Consider the following 12,679-nt stretch of genomic DNA (forward strand, 5'->3'; position numbering starts at 1 on the left):
ACAAAAGTGAAACTCTACCTTACCCAATCTGAAGTGTGCAATTACACACAGCTTAGATAGTGTGGTTTTATAAGACTTGTCGTGACCATAAAGTATTTTTGATTTGAGGACAATAGTCTTGTATTTAGAATGATGAGTAGTCCTGCTTTGGCATTTATTCGTAGAAAAAAGGAAGCAAAAAAGGATCAATTGACATTAAGAAAATTCGATGTGTTGAGACAGTGAATCAGGAGGAACAGGCACCTTTGGAGAGACAATATCCATTTCAGGTAAGATCACGAAATACAAAACTGATCTTTAGTATGGTAAACCATTATTTTTAGGACAAATAAGGGCTTGTGTCACTGCTGACTGTTAGAAAAACTTACAGCAGGTTAGAAATGAATCCTTGTTACTATAAACCTGACCCAAAGACCATCAAAATCAACAGGAGTCTTTTCAATGACTTCAGCGGAATTTGAATCAGGACCTGTCTGTTTGTGCATTCATGTGTGTATAATAGTTTATTTATTTTGGTGTGATCCTATACACACACAAGAATGGTGCATTTATTTGAATATTAAATATGTTTATTTTGTTGTGCATTACTGATCACAATTCATTTTCTCTTTTTAACCTTCCCCACCTGACCTTTCACTTTAGTAGCAAAAAGAAGTGAAGAATTTGGCCTTTTGATATTGAAACTATAGGATGACCATTTAAATGCACAAGTGTCCAGAAATTCATAGTTACAGTTCCCTCAGCAATTGTACCTCATCCAAATTGCACATCTCTATTAAACCTTATCTTTATCAACATATACAGTAATACCAATACTACATATGTGCATGGAAGCAAAGTCATATATGCTGCAAAAGCCATAGCTTTGACTTTGCTGTTTTTTTGTACTGTATGTGTTAATTCTCATTCCAAAGCCTATGCCAGAGCAGAGAGTCCTGGAGGCAGAGAGTCCATGAGAAGAATATACAATAGCGCAAAGCAGCTGCAACTTCCCTTTCTGCCGAGGGTAGGGTGCTATAGTCTAAAATGGGCAACAGTGCCTTGGAAAGGGTACATGACCTGGGCAGCAGAGGAGTTCATTAATTAACTGCCACCCAACAATTGCTACCCCTAGGGGCAGGACCGGCTCGACAGTTTTCGCCTCCCCAAGCAGCGCACCGAATTGCCGCCGCGGGCGGCGGGGGCAGTCCGTGCGCCCTTAGGGTGGCAGGCATGTTTCCGCCGCGGCGGTGGCAATTCGGCGGCAGCTTCTATGTTTAGCTGAAGCTGCCGCGGACAGCTAAATATAGAAGCTGCTGCCAAACTGCCGCCACTGCAGAAATGCACGTGCCGCCCTAAGGGCACACGGAATGCCCCCGCCGTCCGTGGCGGCAATTCGGCACACTGCTGGGGGCAAAACAACAGGGACTGCTGCCCCCTGCAGATTGCTGCCCCAAGCACCAGCTTGGAATGCTGGTGCCTGGAGCCGGCCCTGCCTAGGGGTAACCCCAAGAGAGGGCAGCAGTGTTATCACTGTCTGACTTACCTCAGATTGAATACCCCCAACCCTCATTAAATAGTATTTTTATATTAAATTAGTTTGTTACTCTCATGAGCACCTAATACACTCAAATATGGGGGAGAGAGGGTGAGGAAGGAATGAAAGGTACATACTGTACTTCCCAGTTCTAATGAGAATGTGCAAGTTACTGAATTTAGGGTTTTATTGTTCTCCTACTAATGCCAAAGGGAGTTTTGCCATTGGAAGCAGGATTGGTTCAGGCCCACAATGCAAGCTCACTTTCATGTGAAATGGGAGTATAACTATTTAACTCTGTTCTGGCTCATCACTGTCCTGGGCTTAGGGTGGCCAACCATCCAGGATTGGCCTGGAGTCTCCAGGAATTAAAGATTAAGCTTTAATTAAAAATTATGTCATGTGATCAAATCTCCAGGAATACATCGAACTAACATTGGCAACCGTGCCTGGGCTGCATGCATTTTGGTGTGAACAGGCCTGCAGAGCTTGATCCTTGGGTTCCTAAGTCCTTTACTTTGTTTCTTTGTTACTCTAGGTCTTTATTTAAAAAAAAAAAAGCTAATGAACTTTGAGAACAGGATAACTAGAATGAATTGTTTCCCGGCCTCTTTAGATTGTATACAAGGATGGCCTTCTCTACGTCTTTGCAGCAAATGAAGAGAGCCGAAACCAGTGGTTGAAAGCTTTACATAAAGGTAACATTTGTTTTTGCCATCTTGTGAAGCAACTTTTTTTTAACATGTGGGGGAAAGATTGGATTTTCAGAGAAATCATCTGAATAAGGGGAATAGATTAATCTAGTTTCTCATTTTAATGCAATGGTTTTGTCAGCCATTTTCAGCCTCAGTCTCACTCCTCCATGCAACAGGACTGGAGTGGATGAGAACATTTCAAAAATTTCAGTGAAAAATGGTGGGAGGAAAAAATTCACATTTCCCTGCTGGCATTTCCCCACCAGCTCTAGTCTTTACTTAGTTTGTTCTGATTCTTTCCATGGTCTTTAACTGAGCAAGGCTCCGTCCATGCAATAAGTAGTGTGTAGGCAGAGTGCTGGGCCCCGTAAACCACAATGAAGTCAATAGGACTCCTTAGGGGAGGGGGAGTCCATCCACATACTACACATTGCAGTAGCGCCCATTAAAGTCAATAGGAGTCTTCACATTTACTTTAATGGACTTTGGGTCAGGTCCTGTTTATCCCCCCAGTTGTCCCTTGTGGGCCCAAGGGTGGAGGTGACTTTGAGTGTGTGGCTCTTTCTTTGCCTACATGGAAGTGAAGATATATTAACTACCACTGCAACATTGTCCCTGGACGATCTGGGCGGAAGTGGGTGGCTCCAATAGGTTACGTACATTGTTTCTTCTAGAAACCAGGGACAGATTCTTTTGAATAATTCTTCTGAAGAAAAATTTGGTTTTGAAAGCCAGCAGGGATGCAGACTGGCAAGGGAATAAGGAAGAACCACAAGAAACCAGTAGGCAGTTTGGAGGCATAAAGACGTCCCCATTTATGGCCCTGACCTCTGGCAGATTGAGTTTTTGGCAGCTGAATCCTCTGCTCATTCCATTCACCCAAAAGAATTATGTGATGGAAACTCCAGGATTTGTCTCTACATGGGGCTTATTGTCCCCTAAATTGTCTTTTTCCTGATGGGAGAAAGATCTGACCTTAGGACCTCAGGATTTGGTCCAATATTCTCAGCTGAACATGTTAATAAGAGTGCTATTCAAACAAGATATGTTTTTTAAAGAGAGCAGCAAAGAATCCTGTGGCACCTTATAGACTAACAGACGTTTTAGAGCATGAGCTTTCATGGGTGAATACCCACTTCATTGGATGCAATTAGTGGAAATTTCGAGGGGCAGGTATATATATGCAAGCAAGAAGCAAGCTAGAGATAACGAGGTTAGTTCAGTCAGGGAGGATGAGGCCCTGTTCTAGCAGTTGAGGTGTGAAAACCAAGGGAGGAGAAACTGGTTTTGTACAGAAAACTGGTTTTGTGCAGAAACTACAAAACCAGTTTCTCCTCTCTGGGTTTTCACACCTCAACTGCTAGAACAGGGCCTTATCCTCCCTGATTGAACTAACCTCATTATCTCTAGCTTCCTTCTTGCTTGCATATATATACCTGCCCCTGGAAATTTCCATTACTTGCATCCGACGAAGTGGGTATTCACCCACGAAAGCTCATGCTCTAAAAAGTCTGTTAGTCTATAAGGTGCCACAGGATTCTTTGCTGCTTTTACAGATCCAGATTAACACGGCTACCCCTCCGATACTTTTTAAAGAGAGTATGTGAGGAATACCACTTGTTCAGTGAAATATTGCCTAAATCTTGTGACGTGCATTATAGCAAAGTGATTACAATTTTCTAAGGAACTTTTAAAATAAAGTTTAGCTGTAAAAACAAGGAACAAAATTCTGTGGCCAAGATTTTGAACAATCATGCATCAGCTCCCATGCTTCTGGGGGCGCAGCATTTTTGAAAACCAGGCTATAAATTCAGGTGCCAAACCAGGGATTTAGGAGCCTAACTTTAAGCAATCATTTATAAACTCTTGCCCTACACTTTTAAAATTATTTGTTTCATTATCTTTTAAAACAAATACTACAACTCTGATTAAAAAAACTACAGTGTCACTATTGCCAGTTATACTGTTTTGGGCCTTTTCTAAAAAATACTGGATTATTTTTTATATACAAGTAACAAATGTTTATTTAAGAGGTTTGATAAATAGAAAGTGTTGCATTTTAACTGGACATTCCTTTAACTGGTCAGTTTTGTACTGAAATTTGCCATTTGGTGTATTGAACACCTATAGTTTGTCTAGTTTATTTCTAAAATATGAATTAGAAATGAAATCACTCTTCATATTTTTGATATATAAAATATTTTATTAGATTTTTGAACACAGTTAAATGAGCTTTAGGATAGTCTAGCAAAGTCTTTAAGTCTTTATAAAATGCACATCTCCTCCATGATCTTGATTCACATTTACTGAATTCTTTTATTGTATCAGTTTGTATTACTTACTGAAAATATGCTACCAGCAAACCTTTTAAAGTTCTTTTCTTTTCTTCTTCCCCGCCTGTGCTCTCCAGAGATTAAAGACAATCCTGATTTACTAAAAAAGTATCACAAAGAATTCTTTACCAATGGGAAGTTTCTCTGCTGCAACCAGGCATGTAAAGCAGCCCCTGGATGTACCATCTGGGAGAAATGTAATGAGCCATTTTGTTTGTATTTGCTTTTTGATATGTTAGTCTTAATGGTGCTTTTCATGATATTGGTAAATCTACAAGGATAATTGTAGTCAATGGTGGTAAATATAAAAATCTGGTCAATTATTCCTCTTGATGTTTGTTCTTAACTTATTTTAACAGCATTGCAATTGTACTATGTAGTTTGATAATATGGCTAGGAGAAAATAGTATAGTATGTGAAATACCCATGCTGAAATCATGATAATTTTTTACTGTACCTCCGAAATGCACCAAATAGAAATCCGTTCTCCTTACTCCTTTGACTTAGTATGCTGAATTGTTGTTGCTGTTGTTATGGGAGTGGGAGAAAAAAATATCATTATGGCTGCGTCCAAACAGCCAAATAATCTACTAGCAACATTTGGGTGTCAGTTATAAAGAATTTAACTTCAAAATTAATCCAAAGTAAAACTGATTTTTTTTCATTATATTCATATTTATGGTGGCTACTTTTCTAAACAATGCTATATTCTCCCCCACAAGTCTATTTTTTGTACTCTGTGGAATGTAGGATGACCAGATGTCCCAATTTTATAGGGACAGTCCTGATATTTGGGGCTTTTTCTTATATGGGTATCTATTACTCCCCACACTCTGTCCCGATTTTTCATACTTGCTGTCTGGTCACAGTAGTGGAAGGTGTATTTATAAGAAATAGGATTACAATAAGAATAGGGGAATTAAAAGAATAGCTGAAAAATCATTTTAATTTTATAAAATGTACTGTGCTGAGGAGCAAGTTTAGTTAGGGAAAATTGCCAGTCAAATTACTCCACAAAATGGTTCTAGGGAGCAGTTGTTCCAAATAAAGCACATTCCAGAACCTCAGAGAGCATTTGTGCATTTCTTTCCTGTGCATCATTTAAAAACAAACGTTGTTTCTGAGTAACAGACTCCTGCAGTATGTTGGAACAATGTATTTACTGAATGAAGGAGTATTTTATATACTTAATTTTGTTTTGTTTAAATATACATTTTTAAAATACTGGACTGGAAATTAATCACAATTACTTAGCTCATTTATTAGTCACCATAAAGAACCTGAGGAGTTAATTTTCAAAATGGATGCATGCCAGGATCTACATATTGGTAAGCACCTTGCCCGTCCCCCGTCCCCCACCCTTCCCACACACACACATTATTACATGCACATTGGATAGTTGAGGCTTACATTTTTTTGAAAGTGGACACTTGTTTTGGGTGCCTTCGGTTTGGGAGCCTCGCTTGAGATATCGAAAGCCTGATTTTTCAGCGGTGCTGAACTCTTGCAGTTCCCATTGACATCGAGAGTGCTCAGAACCCTCTGATAATCAGGTCCCAGTTGTTTCAAGATGGGTAATGTTTCAAAATGACAGGCAACCCATAATTAAGGGACACATTTGAAAATGGAAGCCTAAACACCTAAGAATCCAATTTACATGTGTGAGATTCCAAGTAAAAATATAGAGGCCCCTTTTGAAAATGTAGCTGCACTATTTAGTAGTAACATCAGTGTCCTATGTATGGACACAGTGGAGGAACACTAAACAATGCCCTACTATTTTAAAGAGTTGCCAGTTGTTGTTTTTTTGTCATTTGAATGGCCTTATATAACTTCCAAACCAAATATTATATATGCAAATAATGCTATAAAACCCACACACTGCCACAAGTAACTGTTTGGTTGCCACTGGACTTCTACACACAGTAGTAGGTAGAAAAAGAAAACCTTCCAAAAAATAGGGTCACCATGTATCAAATACTTTGTTTCTGTCTGAAATACTACAGAATGCAAGAGGGTGTTGTGTCTACTCTAAATTTGCTTCAGAAAAACATCTATTGTTGATGATGCAGCTGCACTAGTGATAGCAACAGCATGAGAGGGCTAGAGGAGGGACAATCCCAGGCAGCCTCCAACATAGTAACTATCACATTACCTAAAGCATTTTAACCCAATGTGGAGGTAAAACATTGGTAATCACCAGGGCTGTGTGTCTCCTCTAGTAATCCCACCACTGCTGCCTCTAGTGGAGCTACGTAAGTGGAAAAACCTATTGCACGCATGGCCTTGGAGTCATGCAGTAAATTGCTTGTGATATTTTTTCTTTCCCCCAGTTACAGATATAAGTCTGCCTAGCAGAACCAGCTCTATGAAACCGCTGCCTCCTGTCCCTGGGAAACTGGTAGGTGACAAACTTTTAGTATCTGCCTACAATGAACTCTGCTTATGGGGGCAAATCTACTCCCTAGCATCCAGCCCAAATAAATGATGGAGAGATCCATTGGGGAAGGATTGGGGAACCTTCTCCCCCAGCCAGCTGTTCAACAGAAGCTACTCCAATCTAATCATTGAGTAACATCAATGTCCTTAGTGGCCACCAGCACAACCCGGGGAAGGACAGGACGGTACACCTAGCAGTCTTCCAGTTCCACCCTTTCTCCACTCATTCCTCACCCTGCCCACACTCACCTCTGGGCTGTCGCGCAGGAGTGCCTGCAAAGCTGGGAAAGTCTCAGATAGTTTCAATGCATTGCAGTGTGTAGATGTCAGTTTGGGCCATAGCAAACCTCTGCTTCTTGTAAAGTTGTTTGAACAGATTTGCTTTTGTGTGCCTGTTTCCATTAAAGTCAATGGCAATTTTACCCCACAGGCTTCAGTGAGAGCAGGCCTGGGCCCAGAATTGTTTATCTCGAGCCCAAATCCTTCCCATTCCAGCAAGTGCAGAGGGCCTCCTACAGAGTGGAAATGCTGCAATTCCCCTGTATTGGGGAGAGGGCAGGATTACATGTGTCTATACAGGAATTGTGCAGCCTCTGCCAGCCACAGATTCCACCTCCATGGAGGATCCTGTTATAGTCATGTACAGAGGCATGTTAGAGGGAAGGGGGGTGGTTGTCAGAGACAGGAGTCATGATGGGGATGGAGGATCTGCTACTACACTGATTTTCTGGTCCTTGCCTCCCTGTGGAGCACAAGATCCATGGAGGTCACTCCAGAACTTAGGGCCAGGCAGTGACTGCAGTGCCGCTTCACTGTTGTTCCATGGCCGGGGATTGGGGTTATCTCCACTGAATGCTTCTGTGTCCAGACAAGTCACTCAGGCTTGGAACTAGGGAGAGGGCTTGGGACTAAGAGCTCAATTATATGTCATACATCTAAGAGGTGGCTCAAAGTACTGCCAATGTCAGGGATTCAAAATTCTTCTTTCAGCTCCCCCTCCCCGCCAAATAAAAAAATCACAACATTGGCTTTAAAATAATGAGATTTTTCAAAAAATAAATTTGGGGTTCTTTTTATTTACCTTCTGGCTTTTTAATCTCTAGGATACACTCAGGTCACAGTTTCCAGCTTTTCTCTGCAACCACAAGTGCTAAAAACTTTTTTTTAAATGAAAGCTGAGATTCTCACATAATAACATGACTCCAGCAGCAGGGGATTTAAGAAACATACCAAATATCACAAGACTCATGATAAAATCATAAGAATTGGCAATGCTGGGTTAAGTATGTTTGTGTGAGTAGGGACTTGGAAAGCATTTATAACTGAGCAAACGGGCTTTTGACACTGGTTCTGATAATGAAGTTTGAGGAAAGTGAGACTGTGAATAAACAAGTTTCAAATGCTGTGGGCCATCGTCCCTGACTCCTGTCAAAGGATTCTGTTTATCTAAAGAGATTATCAGTCATGCAAATCAGCCACTGGACATGTTGACTCATATTAGGACTTCCCTGCTGATTATCAAGGAGCTGTTTTGAAAGGGAAATTTAAAAAGCAGGGAGGGCTTGTCAGAGACAAAGCAACTTTATTTCCTGGCCCCAGTCACAAGGCACAGGTCAGGACTACAAACGTTATCAAATGACAGGGAGCAGCATCTACTTAGTCCAGCAACTACTAGTGCAAGCCCCCAACACAACTTTGAATAACTTTCTCCTTTTTGCCTTTGCCCCTTTTACCACCTATTCAAATTGCTCAACATACCCAACATCATAATCTCCTAACCCTCCTTCCAAGTCTCTGTTGGATCATGCTCCTCCCCTCACCCTCCCTCCAAATCTCTGGGGACTCTGTCCCCCTCTTCCCTGTCCAGGTTATTCTGGGTGCTGTCCTTCTCCCCATGTCCTGGGTCTCTGGAGTCCCTTTTCCTCAGACCAACATCATATCTCTGCACTCTTATGCTGGGGCCTGACAGAAGAGGCTACTCCAGGAGCAAATATGGGAGCTGGGGACCATCAACTGGATTAATGGGCATGAATGTGCCTTCACAGGAGCCGCCAGACAGTTTCCTGACTCTTTGGGAGCAGCAGTTATTTCCTGCCATGAGAGGCAGCTTTTCGTGTCTGTTAGTCCCCTGCATCCTATTTGTAGCCTTTGCTTTTTCTCTCCTGCCCCTTCACGCCTCCTAGCCAGTGGGCAGGGACAGATCCACTGGCCAGTCCTAGCCCTCACTCCAGTCATTCCCTTACCCCCTTCCTGCATCCCTGAGGTTGCAGCCATAGCCATTGAGGAGTTTCACTATTAATTACTCTGTGACCTTAGTGTGAGGATTGTAGCCTGCCTCTCTCTCTCTCTCTCTCTCTCTCTCTCTCACACACACACACACATGCACGCACACATGCACGCACACACACACAATCCCTCTGGGGAAAATTGAACTTATCCACAGTGCTGCTCTCCACATCAAATCCAAGCTGGTAACCAAAAGTGGCAGGCACATAGGTGCCTAAGTCTCACTGAAAGTCAATGGGACTTGGCTCCTAAGTGACTTGGGCATTCTGAAAATGTTATCTTTAGGCCTCAATCCTACTGCTATTAAAGTCAACAGCAAAACTCCTACTGATGTCACTGAAAGGCGACTAGGGCTCAGGCTGGTATATTACTTGCAAATCTATATGTTTGTGATGGCCAGGCCTTCCAAGACTGGAACTGTGACTTACAGGAATTTTTTAAAACAAAAATTCAGGGCTTTTATAATCCCAGCCAGCCCACCACTAAGCCAGGACTCCTCTGGGAATTTTTACAAGCTTAGATCTATATATGCCCCCTGTATTTGACTGAGAGTTTTTAATTATTTTAAGCTGCTTGTTATTGCCTAGTTTTAAACAATTATTTGACTTTTTCATAATTCCATATGACAGACAAGTTAATATTAAGCAAAATAAGTGTGTGCCATGACTTTCCTCTTTTAAACTAACATTTGCATTTCCTGCTGTGGCAAAGCCCTGACTCTTCCCATTTTATTCCATGAAAAATAATCAGCCTTGATTATCTGAAATATCCATTTCTTCTATGCCGTGTTTAGAAAAGGAAGTAACAGACACCGCTGTGCAGTAACAGTTGGCTAATACTGATTTCATTTTTAATGGTGACTGTTATACTTGTTATTGATCTAGGGCACATTTTTAAAAAATGCAACGTGCTATTGTATAATATTGCCATGACTTCACTGCTATTTTAACCCAAGTCAGCTAACCTGAGTTAGGAACACACCTATTTTTGCAGTGTAGATGTACCCCATGTATAAATATCAGTTAATCCTATTACCATTCCCTTTTATGTAAATTCATCCTCTTGCTGAGCCACCTGCAACATATAACCTTTGCAGTTTGAGCAATGCCCTTACCTCTTCTGGTGTAATTTTAACCCACTGGGCTGAATCCTGTTCTCAGCTATAGTACAAAACCATGCTCCCTGGGTCTTGTAACATAAGGTTGGTGCTGTTGCTAATTTTACAAAACAAACAACTCCACATATATTAGAGCAGGACCAAGCCTTGAATATTATTGTAACAGAGTTTGGTTTGTATTTCATTATTTATATTGGACTACAGCTGTTGGAATGTATTACAAAACAAATGAAGGAAAAAATACTTCAGCACACCATGTATTTCTAGTTAGCTTGCATTAATTTCTTTGCAGTCACAGAGCTCATTGAAGATGCAACTGCAATATAAATGCTAAAAATGATTTTCTACTGCAATTCACTTCACTGTAGTTTTATTTCCTCTGCCTTCAAAAGCTGAAGCATGACAATCAGCCTCCAGTTCTAGCACCTGGTAAATCCTCGCTGAAGATCACTGTGGCAGAGTATGACTATGAAGCCAAAGGAAACGCTGATATCCAGCTTGTCAGGAACAGCAAGTATTATGTTCTGAAAGAAGAGGATCCTGACTGGTGGCAAGTAAGGGACATGGAAGGGTAAGTTTACTTTGCACACTCAATCGAGAATATTTGTTCAGTAATGACCCTCATTCCACATTACACCCATCCTTAAACAACCCTGCTGGCACTGGTGCGTTCCAGGATCCAATTAAGAACTACCCTGGTGGCTTTTTAAATTTGCTCGAGCTGATCTCATGAGCCTTAATTTTCTCTACATTCCTCCATATTTTTCTCCTCTTACCTTGCTCCTAGCTCCTCTCTGACTCTCGGCACAGTCTTATATAGTTGACATTTAGAGCATCTCTCTGATGCATGTGTATTTAACATGTTGGTATGGAATTAGAGAAACATAAAGCCACCTCGGGATTTATCATTTTCATTTCAAAGGCTCACAAAAAGTCCACTACTTGCAAACCGTATAACAATATGTACAAAGAAGGGGGGTTGCTTTCCTTAAGGTTGTTCAAAAATCTGTCCTGCCCCATCTTTCCTTCCATCTCACCTACTTCCACTCTTCTCTGTGAAATAACTAGAATTTTAGTTACCAGATCAGGCAAGAGTGACAATAATCACTGAGCAGCCTATTATCTGAACAGTCTCTAGTGGTTTTTATTTTGGTATGTACCTGCAATAGCAGTGGCAGCTTTAGAGTCAATGGAGACTATTAGGAAAGAAGCACTTTTTGCCTTTGGGGTGTCCACATGGTGGGGTGAGGGTTTGGAAGGGGTAACCCAAAGCTTTTTGTTGCACATCAGGTAACTTGCAGGATGTGAGTTGCACCAACAGTGTGCATGTGGAATGACTGTTCCATTTTCAGTTCACATCATGTGAACACGTGGCAGCAGTTTGCTGCGAAGTGAGGGCATAGCATTCTCCAGAGGTGTCCCATGGAATGTATTTCCAGGGGCTATGTCTGTGCTTCACTGCTGAGCAGCATGAATCCTGGGATTGTTTTTGCTGTGAATTGTGGAAAGCCAGGCAGGTTCAATTTTATTTAAAAGAATGACGTTTTCACTGTCTCCGCCCCACACTTCCTTTCTGGGTGGGCTCGCAACATTTCCCAAATACTGTTGTCCAGCACGGACCCCACAATGCTCCACACTGCCATGGTGATAAGCATGAGTATGCACAGGCTGCTTGGGCTACGTTACAGCACTCAGAGCCGGACAAACGCCCGTTGCACCACCCAAGCGAATGGCCACTAGAATGATCCGAGGAATGGAAGGCCTTTCGTATGAAAGGAGACTTGAGGAGCTCGGTTTGTTTTCCTTAACCAAAAGAAGGATGAGAGGAGATATGATTACACTCTTTAAATATATCAGAGGGATAAATACCAGGGAAGGAGAAGAATTATTTCAGCTCAGTGCTAATGTGGACACGAGGACGAACGGATATAAACTGTCAGTCAGGAAATTCAGGCTTGAAATTAGACGAAGGTTTCTAACCATCAGGGGAGTGCAATACTGGAACAGTCTACCGAGGGAAACAGTGGGGGCGAAGGACCTCCATGACTTTAAGATTAAGCTAGATAAGTTTATGGAGGGGATGGTATGATAGGATAACGGGCTTAGTCAATAGGTCAATTATGTGCCTGGTATGATGTAACCTTTTCCAGAGGGTTTGGCTGGAGAGTCTTGCCCGCATGCTCGGGGTTCAGCTGACCGCCATATTTGGGGTCGGGAAGGAATTTTCCTCCAGGGAAGATTGGCAATGGCCCTGGAGGTTTTTCGCCTTCCTCCGAAGCATGGGGCAGGGTTC

General features: G+C 41.8%; 1 protein-coding gene across 1 annotated transcript in view; it reads left to right on the forward strand.

Annotated features, from left to right (window-relative positions):
• BMX (BMX non-receptor tyrosine kinase) overlaps nt 1-12,679 on the forward strand; it is a 38,551-nt gene that overhangs the window by 1,716 nt on the left and 24,156 nt on the right. Inside the window, exons 3-7 of the mRNA XM_039483425.1 lie at nt 165-269; nt 2,133-2,214; nt 4,622-4,741; nt 6,878-6,945; nt 10,779-10,957. Of these exons, the coding sequence (XP_039339359.1) occupies nt 165-269; nt 2,133-2,214; nt 4,622-4,741; nt 6,878-6,945; nt 10,779-10,957 (554 nt within the window). The remainder of the gene's footprint in view (nt 1-164; nt 270-2,132; nt 2,215-4,621; nt 4,742-6,877; nt 6,946-10,778; nt 10,958-12,679) is intronic.

The sequence above is a fragment of the Mauremys reevesii genome, linkage group 1 (genome assembly GCF_016161935.1).
Source record: "Mauremys reevesii isolate NIE-2019 linkage group 1, ASM1616193v1, whole genome shotgun sequence".
In the NCBI taxonomy this organism is placed as follows: Eukaryota; Metazoa; Chordata; order Testudines; family Geoemydidae; genus Mauremys; species Mauremys reevesii.